This window comes from Balaenoptera physalus (assembly GCF_965194825.1).
Source record: "Balaenoptera physalus genome assembly, chromosome: 1".
NCBI classification, from domain to species: Eukaryota; Metazoa; Chordata; class Mammalia; order Artiodactyla; family Balaenopteridae; genus Balaenoptera; species Balaenoptera physalus.
The window spans coordinates 143578443-143600759 of record NC_138882.1 but is presented as its reverse complement, the minus strand read 5'-3'; the positions used below and the strand labels follow the sequence as shown (position 1 = coordinate 143600759).

The 22317-nt window shown below is 39.3% G+C and overlaps 1 protein-coding gene across 5 annotated transcripts in view; it reads right to left on the bottom strand.

Annotated features, from left to right (window-relative positions):
* Nucleotides 1–22317, bottom strand: part of TM2D1 (TM2 domain containing 1) — a 148229-nt gene that overhangs the window by 70056 nt on the left and 55856 nt on the right. Inside the window, exons 6-7 of one of the 5 annotated variants that reach the window (XM_082453971.1) lie at nt 22099–22228; nt 19525–19847 (exon numbers count right to left, since the gene is read on the bottom strand). The exons of 2 other annotated variants lie outside the window; for them this stretch is intronic. In XM_082453971.1, the coding sequence (XP_082310097.1) occupies nt 22118–22228 (111 nt within the window). In that variant the 3' untranslated portion in view covers nt 19525–19847; nt 22099–22117. Of the gene's footprint in view, nt 1–19524; nt 19848–22097; nt 22229–22317 lie in introns of those variants that run through there. 2 more of the 5 variants (XM_082453970.1, XR_014261637.1) reach the window with 2 other exon arrangements.

Below are 22317 nucleotides of genomic sequence, written 5' to 3'. Positions count from 1 at the left end.
CCCACTTATTGAGGTGTGATATTTTGAACTGTGTAAACTTGGCTAAGCTAGAATAACATTTCCCAGGATCTCTTTTCCTGTATGTTTCCAGGTTAGAGTTGACCAAAAGAGGAATTTGCAAGAGTTCTGGAAGATTAAAGTCTTGATTAGATGCGGCAAGAGACAAAAACAGTGGTGCTAGCAGGTTCAAATTTGTCTTATTTCCCCTGCTCCATGACCAGCTCTTCTTCCCAACTGCTGGCCCTGATGACCACCAGCCCACCACCAGACGCAGAGTCAACCACCTCCATGGGCTTCTCCATCAGTTCCCCTTGGTGGTCCCATCTCAGCAGCTAGATGTATCCTGGCTTCCCAGATTTCCCTTGCAATTCCTACTTATCTACCAGTGCCAGTGTTTCAGGAAGGTTAGTTAGTGACTTGATCTCTGATCCTCCAGCTCCACTTTCTGGATTTTACTTCCCCAGATCCTCCCACAATTACATAATGTCTAATTGCTATAATAAATCTCTTATTCCATAACACTCATAGTGGTTCTGCTTCTCTGATGAAACCCTGACTGACACACAAGGCTCAGTTCATGTAACAGCTGTTCCTTGATGACTTCTTGACCATCCAGAGCATTTCCTCTACATTTCTCTGGTTCAATGTGTTTGTGGTCCTCCATTGGCATTACTCACACATTGCTTTGTATTGCATTTACATCCACATATGCCTTCATGGTGCTCAGAACATGGCTGGTATTCAGTGAGAGTTTAATGAGTAAATGAAAGTTTACATGGCATATGTGTCACCATTCTCCTCTCTCACACTCGCAGCAGACACTATTAATTGATCTTAATATGCTTTCTCATCATGCTTGAGCTTAGCCTCACAAACCTTCTCCATGCGGTGCTATAGATGGACAACTGGAGCTGGCCTAGAAGAAGAAACCTATCTGCCATACTGAAACCTTTGAGTATAATGACTTATACTTCTTAGGCAAACTAAATAAGCATAGAAGGTTGCAGTGCATGCACATACTCAGCTCAGTAAATGTGAATTCCCTTCCCTACCTCCTGCCCCACTGCACCTGTCTTTCACACAGTAGGTACCCAATAAACATTTGTTGAATGAGAGAATGTCAGTGCAACCTTCACAAAATGAGCTGTATGATCTCTACAAACCAAAGCAACTCACACAGATCTCACCTTTTAAAATAATGAATAAATAAAAGGGCAGCTAGAGTGAACTTCCTGCATTTTAAGAAGGCCACTCCCACCATTTATGGTACTTTCAGAGCTAAAGAAGACAAAATACAAACAAGCCCAGGCCGCAACCAACAAAAACATGTAACATGCTCTTAAGTACTTGGAAAGAAGGAAAACCCTTCTAGCTTCTGTCCCCCTGGTATGATTAGCTCACTTCTTAGTAGCCATATAGGAGGAAGACTACGTAAGAGGAAAGAAGTCTGGAGAGAAAGCTTGGGTTCAAAGGAGTCAGATAGAATTATTAGACAGGAAATATAGGGTCTAGAGAGGAATATTTCTTGTACATTTCTGGTAAGGGAATCAAAATAAGGACATGATTGACTTGACCCCTGGAAATATTGTTTTTGGTTTTTTCTCTTTTCCTGGCTTTGCCTTGGTTCCAGACTGCAATCAAGGCCCATATCTCTGAGAATTCTGCCAGGTACTTCCCATCCCTGTGCTCATTCTTCCCATTCCATTTTCTATTTCTGTGTATAGGATGTGATGATGTCCCTGGTCATCCTGGCAATCAGTAATCGAAAGCATAGATGTGAAAGAAACAAAAACAAAATAAGCAGTGTGTTTATTCCAATGGGTGAAAAGGTAAATGAAATAAGCTTACTCTATTGGATAGACAATGTCCAAAGCAAATTTTTATCCCTAATCTTTGCAATGTACACATAAAGCCTTGGTGTTAAGCAGAAAACAAAATGCAATATTGTCCTTCCACATTCTTTTTCTCACTTGAAAATTGTGTGTCTGATTCCCATTGGTTTCTCATTAGGAGAGCAATTTCAAGACTACCTCAACTTAATTGACATGGATTTACACACCCAAGCCTAGGGTATGCATAACCTAACAAGTAACATGCTATATCCATTTTCTGCTTCTCCATCAATCAAAATGGCACTAAGTTTTGGGTAACTGTTAAATGTGAGACATTCTCATTTCCCCTCCACATTTTGGGAAGTACCGTCATAAGATAGATCCACCGCCTTCAAGGTTTCCCTAGACTAAAAGCCATGTGAAGAATAGATATTGTTTTTATTTGTTTGCAACCCCAGGGACTGAAACAAGGCCTGGCATAGAGTACGTGATGAGTACATATGTGCTGAATGAATGAATGAGTTTTACTATATTGGTGTGGCAGGCAAAATAAATGCCCCCCCAAAGATGTCTCCATCGTAATTCCCAGAACATTTTTATTATCTTACTGCAGAAGGGACTTTGCAGGTATGATTAAGTTAAGAATCTTGTGGGACTTCCCTGGTGGTCCAGTGGTTAAGACTTGGCACTCCCAGTGCAGGAGGTCTCAGGTTCGATCCCTGGTCAGGGAACTGGAGCCCACATGCCTCAACTAAGAGCCTGCATGATGCAACTAAAGATCCCGCAGGCTGCCACGAAGCTCCCGCATGCCGCAAGGAAGATCCCACCTGTCGCAACTAAGACCCAGCACAGCCAAATAAATAAATAAATAAATATTTTTTTAAAAAAGTTAAGAATTTGGGATGGGGAGGTTATAGGGGTGGGGCCCAGGGTACTCACTAGGGTTCTCATAAGGGAAAGAGGGAGAAGGGAAAGTCAGCATCACAGAAGGTGCTGGGACGACAAAAGCACAGGTCAGAGTGATGGAGGGCCATGAGCCAAGGAATGCGAACAAACTCTTGAAGCTGGAAAAGGCAAGGAGACAGATTCTCCCCTAGATCCTCCAGAAGGACACAGTCATGCAGGTACTTTCATTTTAGCCCGGTGAGACCCAGTTTGGACTTCTGACCTCCAGAACTATAAGATAGTAAACGTGCATTGTTTTAAGCCAGAAGTTCGTGATGCTTTGTTACAGTGGCAATAGGAAACTAATGTATTAGCATTAACATTAATAAACCACAGAAGTCTTTTTTTAAATTGAGATATAATTGACCTATAACATTGTATTATTTAATGGACACTAATCATAATGACAGCCGGCATTTACTGAGCACTTAGGGAGAACCACAGTACAAGATACTTTCTAGACATATCTTATTAATTCTCAGAACTATATCATAAGGTAGGTATTATATTCCGCTCAATTTACAGCTAAGGAAACGGAGGCCTAAAAAAGTGAAGTTACTTGATCAAGATCACATAGTCAGCAAGTGGCCGAACAAGGAGTTCTGAGTCTCAGGCAATCTGAGTCCATGTCATACGGAGGTAGGAGATAGATGGGCCCCTGGGCTGGACAGCTGGTGTTTGTCAAGTGGAGTAAACTTGAAGCTTTGTTCTCACCCAGGCACTCCAAAGACAAAGCTAGTGGCAGAAGCTGAGCTCTGCTGAAGTAAAGAGATAAGGTGCTCACCCCTGAGGTCAAGGAGGACTTCCCTGTCTGCACATGGGCAGGAAGTCTCCTTGGGGGTCAGAAAAGGAGGGGGCCCCCCACCCCATTAATAAGTGTGGACATGCACCCACAGGATCCTCTGCGGTGGGATCCAACTTAACAAAAAGTTGCCCACGCATCTTGGGGAGGGTCCTAGGACCAGTCAGGTGTGAAAAAAGAAACGATAATTGGCCAAATGTAAACAAAGACTGGGAAGGACTGTCCTATGTGAGTGATTTAAATCACCTCCTTACTGCCCTCCTCATTCAGGATGTCCCCACTCCTCTCTGGGTGTGTATTTCTGCCCTCCTTCTCACTTAAATAAATAAACTCTTTCTCTGTGTGCTGTGGCTCTAATAATAAACTTTGTACCTGTTTTTGCAGGTTTTGCCTCCTTGAAACCTTCTTGCTTTCCAACGGGGTTAGAATCAGGGAACTTTGCTTCTAGCCTCCAGCCCCTGGTGGACTGGTAGCTAGGTTCAATCCCTGGACAGGGAAATAAGATCCTCCTTCAAGACGACTGTCCCTCCCAGAACAATACCGTCTTGCATGCTCATGCTGAGAAGTGTGGGAAATGATAGAGAACCATAAGACATAGTCCCAACCTTCAAGTAACTTATAGATAGAATGGGAAGGACGATTCCAACACAGATGCCATGTTAGAGAGAGTATATCACAGATGCTAAAGGATTTATGACCTACATTTAAGAAAGTAAAGGGCTTCCCTGGTGGCGCAGTGGTTGAGAATCTGCCTGCCAATGAAGGGGACACGGGTTCGAGCCCTGGTCTGGGAGGATCCCACATGCTGCGGAGCAGCTGGGCCCGTCAACTACTGAGCCTGCGCGTCTGGAGCCTGTGCTCCGCAACAAGAGAGGCCGCGATAGTGAGAGGCCCTAGCACCGCGATGAAGAGTGGCCCCCACTTGCCGCAACTAGAGAAAGCCCTCGCACAGAAACGAAGACCCAACACAGCCATAAATAAATAAATAAACCCAAAGTTTAAAAAAAAAAAAGAAAGTAAAGAGGACAAAAAAGCTGGAATATTCAGGATTGGATACAGCTGTACCTTGAAGGGCACCTGGACCATGTCAGGCAGTACATGGTGGAGTTTCCTTCCAGTCTGGGGAAACGGAATGAAAGAAGGAACAGTGACACATGTGAGCGAGGAAATGGGGAGAGAAAACGGAAAGCCCTCAAGGGGGCAAATCTGAGAAAGAAAAACAAGAAGATAAAATACTTAATTATTTTTATGGGAATGGTACCACTTACTGAACACCTATTCCACCCTAAAGGGAACATTCACATTTGTTATTTTATTTAATCCTCACAAAACCTCTGCTAAATGAGTATTATTAACCTCATTTTTACAAAAGAGGAAATTAAACGTCCAGAGAGATTAAGTAATTGCTGAGAGGCAAGTACCCAGTGAGTTTCATTCCAAAATTCATGCTCTGTCCTTTGTTTCTTTCTGCCCCCAGTAATCTCAGCCCTTCTCTGAGAAGGAGCAAATTTCCATTGAAGTAAGAATGACAGGCAGAGCTGTCTTGAAAAATGGAAAGAGCTGCTTTGGAAGGTGGCAAGTTGAGGGCAATCAAGCTGAGGCTAGTTTTATCCAGGCAGCTGTTGAACGAGCATTAGAGCATTATTGACAAGCCTTGGGCTAAGCAAGGACAATAGAGAGATCACAGCAAAAAGACACACATCTTCCCTGCCTGGCCTTATATTTAGTGAGGGAAACAGAAGAGTAAAAACACTTTTCCATGCCAACTTCAGGTTAGTATTTACTCTTAGGAAGGGTTTGGGAGGGGTGGAGCTTTAGTTGTATCATAACTTCTTATTTCATGAAAGAAAAAAGAGAAATCTGAAACATGTTTGGCAAATTACTAACATATATTTAATCTCAGTGCTGAGTACACAGGTATCTGTTACATTACTTTCCTTCATTAGTTTGTAATGTGTCACAATAAGGCTAAATCAATGAACTTAAGAAGTATTGTTTTTAAAACAGATCATCACAATCATAAATCATCAGTGCCATGCTAGTGGGAAGCATAGGTTACTACAGAAGGACAACAGAGGGGCATCTAACCCAATTTAAAAATAAGCTGGAAAAGCCAAGAAAATGGATTCTCCCCTAGAGCCTCCAGTAGGACACATCCCTGTGAATACTTTCCTTTTAGCTTAGTGAGACCTGATGGGACTTCTGACTTCAGCCATGTCTTCAAGAACCTGTAAGAGATACTTGGAAGTGTGCGATCAGAGTGTTTCCAAACGAGGAACAGCAGTAAGCAGACTTCTCAGAGTAAGGGAGAGCAGGGCACATTCCTGTGACCTCCAGGGGTCAGCTCACAAGTCCTGACTGTGCAGGGAGAGGGGAGGGGATCGATGATGGCTGGGACTCAATCAGGATAAACCTTTTAAGCCAGGAAAAGGAATTGGGTTTTTGTTTTTTTTTAACTTTGGGTTTGTTTGTTTATTTATTTATTTATTTATTTATTGCTGTGTTGGGTCTTCGTTTCTGCGCGAGGGCTTTCTCTAGTTGCGGCAAGTGGGGGCCACTCTTCATCGCGGTGCGCGGGCCTCTCATTATCGTGGCCTCTCTTGTTGCGGAGCACAGGCTCCAGACGCGCAGGCTCAGTAATTGTGGCTCACGGGCCTCGTTGCTCCGCGGCATGTGGGATCTTCCCAGACCAGGGCTTGAACCCGTGTCCCCTGCACTGGCAGGCAGATTCTCAACCACTGCGCCACCAGGGAAGCCCAGGAATTTGGGTTTTATGGTAAATGAAACAGGGAGCTTCTGTCGAGTTTTAAGCCAGATAGAGATGATCAGATTTGCTTTTCAAAAAGATCATTCTGATGGGAATAAGAAGGTAAACTGAGAGGAAGGTGGGACTCAACCAGGCAGGCCAGGCAGGAGTTTATCACAAGATCCTAGATGTGCAGGGCTCTGAAATAACAAAGTTGCAGTGAAGATGAAGTAATGTTTACAGAGTATTTATGAGGTGGAACTTAAAAATTTGGTGACCCATCAGATGTAGAGAGGAGATAGCATCGAAGGTAACTTCCGAGTCTCTTTCCTGGTGGATGTGCTGCTATTTTCTGTCATAAAGAACACAGTAGAAATAATTTTTTTAAATGAAGATGAATTTTCTACAAATGGTGCTGGAAAGACTAGACATCCATGTGCAAAAAAATGAATCTTGACACAGAACTTACATCTTTCACAAAAATTAACATAAAATAGATCACAAAGCTAAATGTAAAATCCAAAATAAAACTTCTAGAAGATAACATAGGAGAACATCTAGATGACCTTGAGTTTGGTGATGACTTTTCAGATAAAACACCAAAGGCATGATCCATGAAGGAAATAATGATAAGCTGGACTTCATTAAAATTAAAAATTTCTGCTCTGCAAAAGACACTTTCAAGGGACTTCCCTGGTGGCGCAGTGGTTAAGAATCTGCCTGCCAATGCAGGGGACACGGGTTCGAGCCCTGGTCCGGGAAGATCCCACATGCCATGGAGCAACTAAGCCCATGCACCACAACTACTAAGCCTGCATTCTAGAGCCTGCGAGCCACTACTACTGAGCCCATGTGCCACAACTACTGAAACCTGCGTGCCTAGAGCCCGTGCTCCACAACAAGAGAAGCCACTGCAATGAGAAGCCCGCGCACCACAACAGAGAGTAGCCCCTGCTCGCTGCAACTAGAGAAAGCCCGTACACAGCAATGAAGACCCAGTGCAGCCAAAAATAAATAAATTTTTTAAAAAGACACTTTCAAGAGAATGAGAAGACAAGCCATACACTAGGAGAAAATATTTGTGTAAGTCATATCTGATATAGGACTATTATCCAAACTATGAACTCTTAAAACTCAATAGTAAGAAAAATAAAACCTCATTAAAAAAATGGGCCAAAGACCTTAACAGATACTTCACCAAATAAGATATACATATGGCAAATAACCATACTAAAAGGTGCTCCATATCATATCTCATCAAGGAAATGCAAATTAAAACAATAAGATACAACTATACACCTACTAGAATAGCCACAGTCTAAAACACCGACAACACCAAATGCTGGTGAGGATGTGGAGCAACAGGAACTCTTATTCGTTACTGGTGAAAATGTAAAATGATACATCCACTTTGGAAGACAGTTGAACAACTTCTTGCAAAACTAAACATACTCTTACCACCAAGTCCAGCAATCATGCACCTTGGTGTTTACCTAAAGGTGTTGAAAACATATGCCCACACAAAAACCTTCACACATATGTTTATAGCAGCTTTATTCATAATTGCCAAAACTTAGGAACAACCATGATATCCTTCAGTAGGTGAATGGTTAAATAAATTGTGGTATATCCGGGCAATGGAATATTATTCAGCCCTAAAAAAGAAATAAGCTATAAAGTAATGAAAAGACATGGAGGAACCTTAAATGCATATTACTAAGTGAAAGAAGCCAATCTGAAAACGCTACATACTGTATGATTCCAATTGTATAACATTCTGGAAAAGGCAAAACTATGGAGGGAGTAAAAAGATCAGTGGTTTCCAGGGGTTAGAGGGGAGGGAGGGATGAATAAGTGGAGCACAGAGGATTTTTAGGTCTGTGAAAATACTCTACTATGTGATACTATAATGGTGGATACATGCCATTATACATTTGTCTAAGCTCATAGAATGCACAACACCAAGACTGAACCCTAATGTAAACTAAGGACTTTATGTGATAATGATGTGTCAATGTAGGTTCATCAGTTTTAACAAATATACCACTGTGGTGAGGGATGTTGATAATGGGGGAGGCTATGCATGTGTGGTGGCAGGGAGTATATGGGAACTCTTTATAGCTTCTGGTCAATTTCACTGTGAACCTGCTCTAAAAAATAAAGCTTATTAAATTAAAAAAAAATGAAAATGGGAACAATTTTAAGAATGTTGCATATAAGTCCTGACAATATATAAGCAGAAATGTTTTAATGGGTAGTTTAGTATTATTACTTCATCCTCAACTTATAGGAGGAAACTGAGGCTCAGAGGGGTAAAGAATCTTGCTCAAGGTCAAGCAACACATTAAGTGCAGAAGGTAGAATTTGAACAGTTTAACTCCCAAGCCCACACAGGTAGCCATTGTGAAATGAGGTTTGAGGCCTGTCTTAGTTTCTTATTGCTGTTGTACCATTTTAAAAGTGGGAAAAGTAAAGGGACCTAAATGGAAGTAAGCTTTCAATACTTTACTTAAAGGGGTAAAATGTTGATACCAATAGACCATGATAAGTTATGTATGTATGTGTGTATGTTATACATGTACATGTATATGTATGTGTGTGTATAATATGTGTGTATACATGTACACACGTGCATGTGTATTGTATATATGTATATAAGCATACATGTATGTGTATGTTATATGTATATGCCTATATATGTATACACACGTGTGTGTACACACAATTACATATGTGTATATGCATGTATCATATATGTGTGTGCATGTTATATGATATGTATATGTATGTGCATGTATGTGTGTGTATGTATATTATAACATCAATAGCAACCACTAAAGAAAATTATGCAGGATGATGTATTCAAAAACATTGAAAATATAGGAAAATTGATTTTTAAAAAAGTTCAGGTAATACTCAGAGGCATAAAAGACAAAATGAGAAAGAGAGGGAGAAAACAGAAAACAAATGATAAAATGGCAGAAGTAAGCCCTAACATATCAATAATTAATTCAAATGCAAATGGTCTAAATACTCCAATTAAAAGACAAAGATTAGGTACTTCCCTGGTGGTGCAGTGGTTAAGAATCCGCCTGCCAATGCAGGGGACACGGGTTCGATCCCTGGTCCCAGAAGATCTCACATGCTGTGGAACAACTAAGCCCATGCGCCACAGCTACTGAGCCTGTGCTCTAGAGCCTGCGAGCCACAACTACTGAGCCCATGTGTCACAACTACTGAAGCCCGCGTGCCTAGAGCCCATGCTCTGCAACAAGAGAAGCCACTACAATGAGAAGCCCACGTATAGCAATGAAGAGTAGCCCCCACTCGCCGCAACTAGAGAAAGGCCGCGTGCAGCAATGAAGACCCAATACAGCCAAAAACAAAACAAAACAAAACAAAAAGACAACGATTAGCAGAATGGAAAAAAGGTACGATCCAACAATATGCAGGCTGTAAGTAAGACACTTTGAACATAACAACTTATTAGTTTCCTATTGCTGCTGTAACAAATTACCATAAACTTAGTGGCCTAAAGCAACCCACATTTATAATCTTACAGTTCTGGACGTTATTAGTCTGTAGTTGGTCTTACCAGGCTAAAACCAAGGTATCAGCAGAGTCATGTTCCTCTGGAGGCCCCAGGGTAGAATCCCTTTCCTTCTTTTTCCAGCCTCTAGAGTCCATCTGCATTCCTTGGCTCATGGCCCCTTCCTCCATCTTCAAAGCCAGTGGCATAGAATCTTCAAATATCTCTCCTCTCTGACCTCTGTTTCAGTCATCTCATCTTTGGCCTTCCTGCCTCCCTCTTTCCCTTATAAGGACTCTTGTGATTGTATTGAGCCCATTCAGATAATCCAAGATAATCTTCCCATCTAAAGATCCTTATTTTAGGGACTTCCCAGGTGGTGCAGTGGTTAAGACTCCATGCTCCCAATGCAGGGGGCCCAGGTTTGATCCCTGGTCAGGGAACTAGATCCCACATGCATGCCACAACTAAGAGTTTGCATGCCACAACTAAGGAGTCCATGTGCTGCAACTAAGGAGCCAGTGAGCTGTAACTAAGTAGCCCACGAGCTGCAACTAAGGAGACCACCTACCGCAACTAAGACACGGAGCAACCAAATAACAAATATTAAAAAAAATAAATAAAGATCCTTACTTTAATCACATATGCAAAGTCTTTGTTGTCATGCAAGATTCTGGGGATCAGGACATGGACATCTTTGGGGAGGCTAGTATTCTGCCTTCCCCAAGTCTCTAGGCAGAAAAGACTGGCAGACGAATGATTCTTTCACAAATACAGGCTCAGTAAGAAGGCTGTAGCCTGATGTGTCATTAGACCCTCCTGGGGCTAAATCCTTCCTAAGGACCAGTGTTCCCTGGGGATATAAATAGTGGACATTTCCAGATTCCACTGTTTCTTAGGGAGAGGCCACTCTGCTTTCCAGGTCTGGTTTGTATTGACCCAGGGTTTGGGTGGGGTTGGACCTGCAAATGGCAGGTTTTACTACAGGTGGTAGAAGCAAGCAGGGGCTAATACTCCTAAATTTAAAGTGAATGGACAGAGATGGGGAAAATCTGAAAAGGATCCTTGTCAGATATTCCTAAAAGGCTCTATGGAAAATTCCAGTGTGGGGAAAAGTCCATAAGAATTTAAGTTGAGCAACAGCAAAACAACAAACAAATAAATCAAATGACACCACATATATACAACTCGGAACATGAAATAGCTCACTTTGGAAACCACAAACTAATCTTTCCATAGGAGGCTAATCTAGGAGTCAGCTAGGCCAACAGGTCATTTTGACCTCTCAGAGGAAACTCTGTCTAAACTCTCCTTTAGGGAAAAGAATGCTTTTCATAATCAGTGAAGGGTATTATGGAAGTACAAGGCTAGGCATCAATAACTTGTATGAAACGAGGAAGAAGGCTGACTTACACATTTCTTCCAGCTCAAGGTTCTACTAGTCCAAGCTCAGAGTCAAAATAGCGTTACATTTGGATGGGCCCACAGAAGTCTTATAAACCAAACTTTCCTGATGCCAGAGAACCTCCCTAAATGGACCACAACAAATGGACCTCTGGCCTCTGCTTAAGAGAGAGAACCTATCTATCTATTTTATGGGCCACCTCATGGTAAGAGGGGTCTTCTATGCTGAACTGAAATTATTCTCCAGACCAGTTAGTCTTGTTTTCCTTTTTAAGCTACACTGATAGCTACATTCCATCTTCTTTAAAAGTAGAAGCCAGTTAATGTAAAAAAGACCAACAATATCAAGTGTTGGAGAGGATGTGGAACAACTGGAGTTCTCATGTTTTGCTGATGGGAGTGTCAACTGGTACAACCACTTTGGAAATCTGTTAGACAGCATCTACTCAAGTTAAAGACGTGCCTACACCGAAAGCCAAAGATTCCACTTCTGCACATATACACAAGAGAAGTAAGGGCATATTGCTTTAAATATATCTCTAACAAAAGACATGTGTAAGAATGTAAGAGTGTCCATCTCAGCTCTATTTATAATAGCCCCAAACTGGAAACAAACTGACAACAGTAGGATAAATAATTTTTGGCATATTCATACAATGTAACACTACACCATAATAACGATGAGTAGAAGAAACTGATCACAGAAAAGGGCATACTATATGACTCCATTCATATGAAGTTCAAAAACAGGCAAAACTTATCTATGGTGACAGAATCATAGAAGAGTGGTTACCTGTAAGGGGTAGATACTGACTGGGAAGGAGTAAAAGGGAAACTTCCGGAGGGCTAGGAATATTCTTTTTTTTTTTTTTTTTTTTAATTTATTTGATTTATTTATTTATTTTTGGCTGTGTTGGGTCTTCGTTTCTGTGCGAGGGCTTTCTCTAGTTGCGGCAAGCGGGGGGCCTCTCTTCATTGTGGTGTGCGGGCCTCTCACTATAGCGGCCTCTCTTGTTGCGGAGCACAGGCTCCAGACGCGCAGGCTCAGTAGTTGTGGCTCACGGGCCTAGTTGCTCTGCGGCATGTGGGATCTTCCCAGACCAGGGCTCGAACCCGCGTCCCCTGCATTGGCAGGCAGATTCTCAACGACTGCGCCACCAGGGAAGCCCACTAGGAATATTCTTTATCTTCAACTGGTGGTGGTTAAGTGGGTGTATACATGTGTAAAAATTCATCAAGTTTTATACTTAAGATTTGGGCATTCTATGTATACCTCAATAGAATATTCTTTTAAAAATGAAGTCATTAGACCCTTGTAATTTTGTTTCTCCTTTTTTGGTTAAAAAAAAAAAAGCTCCAGTGGGGCAGTTATAAAAGAAATAGATCTATGGTCAGTTGTCCACTCACATGGGATTAATAAGGAGGTAGAAGGTGTAGTGATTAGAACGGGCAATGGGCTTAGGAATCACAGACTTGGTTTCAAGCTTACTAGCTGTGTAAGGATAGTCAAGCCATTTAATCTCTCTAACCCTCAGTCTCATTATGCATAAAATGAGTACTAACCTTACAGAAGTGTTATAAGTACTACAGGAGATAAGAAATATAAAAATCTTAAGAACAATCATCTGTCATTTATTAAATACATACTATGCACCACACACTATGAAATACCCTACAACAATCATATGAGGAAGATAATACCTCCATTTTAAGAATAAGGAAACTAAGATCCTAAGAGCTTGTCCATAATACGTGGCAGATTTATCTGATCCTGAAGTCCATGAACTTAAAGCATTACCCTATGTAGCCATTGGTATAGTTGGATGGTGGGTGGATAGTGAAAAGTTGAATCTGAAACTAGCCCCAGTTCTGCAGAGGAGCACAATATTTAGCTAAAGTGTCCTGTTAACATCTTAGAGGCTGGCAACCTATACCTATAGCATAAAAGACCTTTATCACTGTAAGGGAAGCTAATTGACCTTCCTTACAGGGTGACTATGAGGATTAACTGAGACAATGAGGTCAGGAAAATATTGATACATAATGACACATCATAATATGACACATATTAGGTGATTGAGTAGCCCGCCCCTGCCCCCTCCTTCCTATTCTTTCTAATAATCTCCTGGCTGGTCTTTTTTTTGAGAACTACCTCCAGTAACTACCCATTCCAAGGTAAGAATTCAATGTTTATAAAATTCTTATGTGGTGCCAGGCATTGCTCTAAGCACTGGGACCATCGAGGACAAGAATAAATCAGCATAGACTCATTTCCTCACCCACCTCCTGAGACAAGAGTTAGGGTTAGAACCATGTTTGCATGACAACTCCTAAAGTAAATTATCTAAAGCAGACGGTTATTTAATCTCAGGTTAATTTATACTCCTGTTAACCCATCTAGTGTTCCCATTCACTCAAAAAACATTTTTAAAGCAACTTTCATGTTCCAGGGACTGTTCTAAGCACTGAGGATACAGTAATAGATGAAATAAAGTCCCTGCCCTCACCAAGCTTACATTCGAGTAGGGGAGGGAAAGGGAGAATACATAAACATATGTAATTTCCAGTAGCAATAAATGCTGTGAAGAGAATGAAGCAGGATCAGGATTCAGAGAGTGACCAGTGGAGGGCTGGGGTAGTATTTTAGAAAGGATGGTCAGGGACAATACCTGAGCAGAGACCTGAACAAGTGAGGAACCAAGTCATGCAAAGACCTGGGAAAGAGCACTCCAGGCGAAGGGAAGAGTCAGTATAAAAATCTTGAGGTGGGAACCAATTTGGCATACTTAAGGCAGGACAGGAAGCCACTGGAGATCCGGCAGAAAAGTGACATGTTCTGATTTACTTTTATCATTTGGCTGCTGTGTGAAGAATACATAGTAGGAAGGCAGGAAGGCAAGAGCAGAAGGGGTACACAGTAGGTCAATAAATAATTAAGAATTAATAAACAATAAATTCATTTTTGAACACCTTTTTAAAGACTTGCTGCACTTATTTAAAGCAATTTGTGTCGTGTCTCACGCAGACCACTCAATCATAAATCGTATAAAGAAGACATGCCATTCGTTCTTGTGCTATAATAATGAATTTCATAATTCATTCAAATAAGTCGTCAAATTTTGAGGTATATCTGAAAAATCAAAGATGGGACCGTGAGCCTTCATAATCATACCCTCTTAAATATAAAATTAGCTCACGATTAAAAGTTCAAACACTACACACTTTCTAAAATGTTCTGCTAACACAACATTTTTCTTTGGCATATGCAGTCCAAATAGCTCTAGCCTTAATCATTTTTCAAGTTTTCATCTCCACATGCTTGGCATATTCTGATAACATTGACAGGTTAAAAGCAACATTCTGTTGTATGCATAGCGATTCCTTGCAATTAACCTTAATTTAGGCTGAAAGTAGATTGAACAGCTGCTTCATAGCAACATTTCTAAATTTATTAGATAAATATCTCCAGAAAACTGCAGATTAAAGAGCAACAAAAACAAAATCTGCAACATCGCAGCCCTCCCTTAGTAAGGAGAGTCTTCAAGCATTGTAGGTGCCAATAAGACTACTTTCTTGAGAAAAGTGACATTTGGGGCCCTTATTACACAGGGTAGCGAGAGATAACGATAACAGAGATAAGAAAAATGTAGGTAAACAATGTCTGAAGAACACATTCTACCTTCCTTCTGTAAAAGGAATTTTTGAGTCCACTGGAATTTTACTGAAGGTGTAACCACACTACAGCCTCAGTGTGAGGAACCCCTTGCAAATCCCAGATGGTGTGAGGAACCCCTTGTAAATTCCAGATGGCACTCCTCAATGCCTAATGCCATCATTCCATTCCTTTAAAATGTTTAATAAATGGTGACTATTATCTATGTCATCTTAAGCTCTCAACATTAACTGATATTATTATACCCATTTATATGAAGACAGAGGGGCTCAGAACTGTTACAGTAACGAAACAAGTGGCAAAGACAGGAGACAAACTCAGGTCTGATTCCTAAGTCTGTGCTTTTCCCATCAAACTGTGCTGCTTGGATGAAAAACCTTTGATAACATGTGTTAGATCTGCCTTTTTCTTTTAAATGCATCTATCCTTTAAAGTTAGAATCATGTCAGAAATCGGGATAAGTGTATCTTGAAGGGGGGGGCAGGGGAGAATAAAATTTTCTTGGGCTCTTTGTTCTAATTTACCCATACTATTATTTATGGTGTCAAATACATGCATGTTTATTGTGGAAAAATTAGAAAGTTCAGATAAACTGAAAGAAAAACTAACCAAATAAAAATCACCTGCAATCCCACCACCCACAGGTGTCTCTAGCTTCATTTGACCTCAGCAAGACGAAGCAGAGCATGACAGTATGGTCCTACCTAACATCTCTCCTCTTGTCACACAAACATAATCAGACGTTGGTCTAGAAAGTGCTGCAAATGTCAGATGAGGTAACAGCAGAAAAGTCTTTAGGTTTTGACAATAATCACTGCTCTATCATAGTCTCATTTTAATATTCATAAAACATTTTGGCATTTGCATGATGTAAAGTTGAGAAGTTTGAATAAATAAATTCTTTTTTTCTTTTTAAACCAGCAAACTATTTGTTAAGTAAAAAGACTCAGTATAGGCAGATAATTCCATCTTTACTGAAAACATTAAACAACATACTAAAAAAAAATCTCTAGTACACAATCATTAGCAGTATGTTTCAAAGAATGAGATGATTCTAACTATCACAATGCAGGAGTATAGCAGTTAATAGACCTGGGTTTAAATCCTAGCTTCACCACTTATTTCATGACCTTTGGGCAAGTGACTCAATCTTTGTGGGACTCAATTTACTTATCTGTAAAGTGGGGATAATGATAGTGACTCTTTAGGAAGACTCTATAGAGCTTAACATCGTGTACATGAAGAGCAGTAAAAGGAAATTTTAACAAGTTCAAATCTAGAAAATTTAAGATTTTAAGCCTTAATTTTTTAATAAATATTTTTTCTTTAAAAATCTATTTTCTAAGATAGTAAATACCAATGTTTCTTCATCAGACAATGACTAGCTTTAAGAGCACTGCTACATTTACTAAGAATTAAGATATTAGGCTCTATTTTAAAAGATATGGGAATGAGTACCATGATGATTAACTCAACTACAAATGTACTATTCCAGGACTCCATTGGGTACTCAGTGCTGTATAGAATTTTTATTCATTTCTAATCAGCAACTTTTCTAATTTTCCAAATTTACCTCCCTCTTTCCCTCTCAGCAGCTCAGAATAAATACCATTATGAATGAGCTTCCTATGTACTCCTTAAAGCACTCCTCCTCTCATCTAGAAGACGGCAGTTAGACAATTCAACTATTTGACACTCTGTGCAAACTAACAGATACGCTATCATACTCCAATACCCACAGCCAGCATCCTTTCTCTAGCAGCTATCCTGTTCTCAAAGTTTGGTTTTTCTTCTCCAGCCTGTGGGATGTGAGGAGCAGGAAACAGCATTGGTAAGCAGTGGTCTAACTGCAGAGCAAGAGGTAGTTGCAGGTCCCTGCAGCATTTTATCCGCAGTTAATCTGCACTGGAATAATTAAGAGTTGACTGTGGTTTTGTTTGGGTTTGGGCTATTATATTTCATTCTTTCTCTATTACCCTGGTTAACTAAGACTGTATGTATGTATCAAAAACTTTAATATATGACTACTTTTTGACTAAGAATGACAATTCTAGAGAAAAAAATCAGAAATGTACATTGTTCATTTATTAAAATAAGTTAAATACCACATAACATTATTTATCATTACATAAATGATGATACAGACATGGAATACTCAGCAGCCATTAAAAATAATTTTGTAAGATTACTGAAATAGAAAAATATTTACAATGTGAAGAAGCAGGCTACAAAACAGTATGGAGAATATATCATTTTTGTGAAGAAAAATGAAAATACATACATGGAAAAACTACTAGGACATACATTAAAATATTAACATTGTTATCTTAGAGCTGTGGAATAAATTTTTTTTCTTTGTACTTTTTGGTGTTTCCCAAAAATTTATGCATTAAGCTTGTATTAATTTTGTAAACAGAAAAAAGCAAAATGGATGCTGATTTAATGAGAGAAAGGAAGAAGGAAGGTGCCAGAACCCTGGGGATTATCTACATTTAAGGTATTTGAATGAGAAAGCGGAACCAACATCTTAGACTTGCACTTTTTAAGAACTAACCTTTCTTTTTTGCTAGTTTCTATCTATTTTAGCTTCCTAGCTACCCATCAGTATAATAATACTTAGCCTTAAGCATCTAGGCTAAAATAAGGGAAAAAGACACAGAAAGTTTTTGTAAAACAAAACAAAAACAAAACATACCCCCAAACTAATATTTCTTAGAGTCCTAGTGGTCCCATGAACAAATGCTGGCCGTAGACATAACAGAATCTCTGAAATTTTAAAGAGGTCCTTTAGTTTAATACAGTGGAGGTAAGAAATCTTCCTGGGTAAAGAGGTACTTCTGGAAATTGTATTAATCCTTTCAGGCTAAAGTAGTACCATTTATAAATGCTTCTGTAGAACACTAACTGTTTCCATAGAATTGAAAGAATCCTTTCCATTTTACTCTAGAGGGTTTAGGAGTAATCCCAGGAATGACTGAGCTAATCCATCTTACAATTTTGGCCACTGTTCTAAAATCAGGGTTATCATATAAAACATCTCATACAGAGGCCTTAACATACAATTCCTACACACACTACTGACAAACAGCCATAATAATATAGTGCTCCATGAAACTAAAAACAAAAAAAACAAAACTGTATTCACATGCTTTAAGTGCATTCCCCTAACAAATAAATAATAAGACACAGAAAAACCATCTGTAAAAGAATTACATGTATTAGGCAACAGGGAATTACACAAATTGGAAAAAAGAAAGCGTTTTTAGGAATTTAGGAAATTATAGTGAAAATTAAGTCTAAAGGTTTAAGAGTGTACTGTGAACGGACTTTATTTCTAGATTTTACCAACAACTCTTTCAGAGTACAGCTTATTTGAATAAATACTTTTGAGAAGCACCTGCTTGGAAACAGACTTCCCACCTGGTCAAGGTAACTGTAACAATTACATAGGAAGCAAGATTCGTTTCAAGATATGACTGCAGGTATTTCTCATGTAACTGAAGTTACATAGCTGTGGAAACTTAAAGACTTTTAAATCTGAGCTTAGGTGATCCTGAAGTAAACTTCAAAGCACTGTCAGCAACCAAAATGAACTAGGGTATACTAGAAAACGGGCATCTAGCTTAACTGAAGCCAAGAATATCACTGTGAAAAAGTGGATCCTAAGGCAATATAAGCTCCTTAAGGACAGAGGTGTTAATGTTTTGTCCACTGCTGCATCCTAGAACCTAGAACAGTGCCTCCCAAATGATAGACACTCAGCATTTTCATTAATGAACAAATCAGAGACCCTTCCTGGTGTATATTAGGAATCAATCCAATTTCACTTCTTATATCAATACTTAATAATCTCCCATCAACTGGAGAAGCTGTTACTGAATGACTAACATACTATGAAGCTAACTGTACTATACTGTATATTTCTGAGTGAAATGAGTGATGAAAAATTATGGTTTTTACTTTTGAAAAGCCCAGATCCCAGTAATTTTGAAATTGGTATGCCTGTTACTAAAGTAAGAGTATGACAGTATTTTAGGGACATAACATTTCATGTATTTCCATCTTCTTAAAACCCTTCTAAACATGGCAAGAAAAACTAGTGCTAACGTACAGGTGCTGCTTCCTCCAGACACTGGTGCATCACTTAAGACACTTGTGCCGGCATCTGCCAGGCAGTGCTAACAGATGGAAGACATTAATCATCTGGTTGGTGTTCCCACCTTGTCCATCCAGCTTCAAATATAACTGCACTGAGCTAGATGAGTCAGCACCTGGTCCACCAAAAGCTAGTGCATCACTCCCAAAGCAAAAAGGAGAAAGTTCACACTTCATAGCCCTGAATCAATGCCAAGAGTATCTGCGTTGCCTCAAGGTTTCAGGCTCCCTGATGATCTTTAGCTCCCTGGATACCAAGGCAAAGACAGATCTGAAAGCTCCAAAAAACAGGTGGGTTGTCATATACAAGACTGCAGCCCCAGGCAATATAGATGGTATTTGTTCGCACCATGGATTAACTGCTTTGAAGGACCAAAATGCAGAAGACAGCAACATTCAACATTTAAGACGGTTTTCTTAATAATAAAGCACTAAAAATGTGAATAAGTCATACTTTTATTTTTCAGAAGCGAAAAGGACAAGTGGCAACTTGCCTTTGGAAAACACATTAATATCAGAGTAATAAGCTATCTATCTCACAGAGACAGTAGCCTAAGAAAGACTCTATTATCATATAAATCTCAAAGTTCTATTAAATAAATCTCAGAATAATATGTTTTTAACTAAGACAACAAAACAAAAACATCAGCAACAACAAAAAATTAAACAGAATCCGTAAAGTGGTATGTGAAGATGGAAAAAGGAAAATCTGGAAATCTACACACTGAGAGTTCTCTATTAAAATCAAGGAGGCCCAAATCCTAAAACAGAAAAAAGAAATATGTTAAAACACAATCTTTTAAAAGAATACAATGAGGTTTTTATAGATGCACATATTAATGCTTCATTTATTCAAGACATTTTTTTCTTACACTGGGAGCACTTCTGTATGTATTGTAGGAGATTATATGAATGACAATGCAGAGATATGCCTTCTCAATGGGCCCTTCTAGTTTTAAATTTTAAATTTGAGTCTGGAATCCTAATTAAATGTTTATATAATAGGCTACAGATATTGTTTTTAAAATTACATTTGCTTATTATTTATACATTATAGTTTTAAAACAACCTATATACTTTAAAAAGAGAAACAACAATTTACAGTGTGAAAATAAGGTTATGTAAAACTACACAACCCTTCTCATAAAGCAGCAGTAACAATTTCCAAAATGAAGATACTTAATAAAAAACAAAGCAGTTAGTGGGGCGGGGCGGGGGTGGGTAGAAGAGAACAACCAGTGGAATGCACAGAAGACCTAGGTTCTAGATTCAGTTTTGCACTGATTAATTGTGTACCTTAGTCTCAACTTCCTTAGGTCTTAATTTCTTCCCTAGTAAGAAGAGGCAGATGGATCTCTATGCTTCATTTCAATTTTAAACACAGAGACTCTTATAGTTTGTAAGAAAAGATCTGAAAAACATTTTGGACAATGAGTTGAATAAATTCCTCAGATCTTAACACGAAGGGCCTGTCACCATTCAACTCTCATGGCAATAACTATAAAGCATATCCCATAATTTTACTGTGAGAAAAGAAAAAAAATCTACCCTAAGGGCAAAATTATACTTCATATCCTATTTATACATTAAACATAGAAAATGAATGTCTAGTCCCTTCCTGGACTCTAGAAGCACTCTCTGAGATAGAGTCAACTAAAAGTCCTAGGATTATGACTGTGGCCAAAACATTCAGCCTATGTTTCTCTCTGCCTTCCCTGAAAGCTGCTAGACAGTTCTAAAGCCAATTAATAATTCTCGTGGGCAGGGCCAAACTTCAGGTTAAAATAAGTACTTATAGTAGTTCAGGGTTGAAACTCTATCAACTTTCAGGTTTAGGAAAAGAGAAGAGAAGAAGGAGGTTTAAGGATCATACTGACCCTAAGAAGGATGGACAGTAGAAAAGATATGCTTTATCATCTATAACACATACTTTCATCATAACCATTATATAAAACTATGGGATATCTTTTTGCTTTGATGTTATTTTTTTCTTGTGAACCTTGTCCTTTAACTATATTCACTGCAAAGAAACAGTCTGAATTGAGAACTGCAGGAGCAATGAGCATATACAAAAATGCTTTATAAAAGATTAGATGGGCTTCCCTGGTGGCGCAGTGGTTGAGAGTCTGCCTGCTAATGCAGGGGACACGGGTTCGAGCCCTGGTCTGGGAAGATCCCACATGCCGCAGAGCAACTGGGCCCGTGAGCCACAATTACTGAGCCTGCGCATCTGGAGCCTGTGCTCCACAACAAGAGAGGCCGCGGCAGTGAGAGGCCCGCACACCACGATGAGGAGTGGCCCCCGCTCGCCGCAACTAGAGAAAGCCCTCGCACAGAGACAAAGACCCAGCACAGCCATACATACATACATAAATAAATAAAATAAAATAAAATGTTTGTTAAAAAAAAAAAAAGATTAGAGACCTGCAAGACATGGATGGACCTATAGACTGTCATACAGAGTGAAGCAAGTCAGACAGAGAAAAACAAATATCGTATATTAATGCATATATGTGGAATCTAGAAAAATGGTATAGATGATCTTATTTGCTAAGCAGAAATAGAGACAGAGACATAGAGAACAAACGTATGGATACCAAGGGGGAAGGGGGGGGTGCGATGAATTGGGAGATTGGGATCGACATATATACACTACTGATACTATGTATAAAATAGATAACTAATGAGAACCTACTGTATAGCACAGGGAACTCTACTCAGTGCTCTGTGGTGACCTAAATGGGAAGGAAATCCAAAAAAGAGGGGATATATGTATATGTATAGCTGATTCACTTTGTTGTACAGTAGAAACTAACACAACACTGTAAAGCAACTATACTCCAGTAAAAATTTATAAAACAATAAAAAAAGATTAGAGACCTGCCTTCCTGATAAGCAAAAAGACAGGTTTACAATACTAGATGATCTCTTAAATTTCCCCTGGTTCTCAAATTCTCATAATTTTATACAGATAATATACTATAATTAAGATTACATATACATATCACTTACTGTTTCTTTTAAACAATATTCATGGATATAACTGCGTTTTTCTAAATGTCTCATTGGTAATACTCAGTCTTGTAAGTCTGGTTCCATAATAATCTATAATGTAACTACTTCCATCTGAAGGTCCAACAATCTAGAAGAGAAAATTTTCCAAATTACCCATTTTACAAAAGATACTTTAAAAATACTTTGAGTTTACTTTTCTTAGGTGTTAATACAATT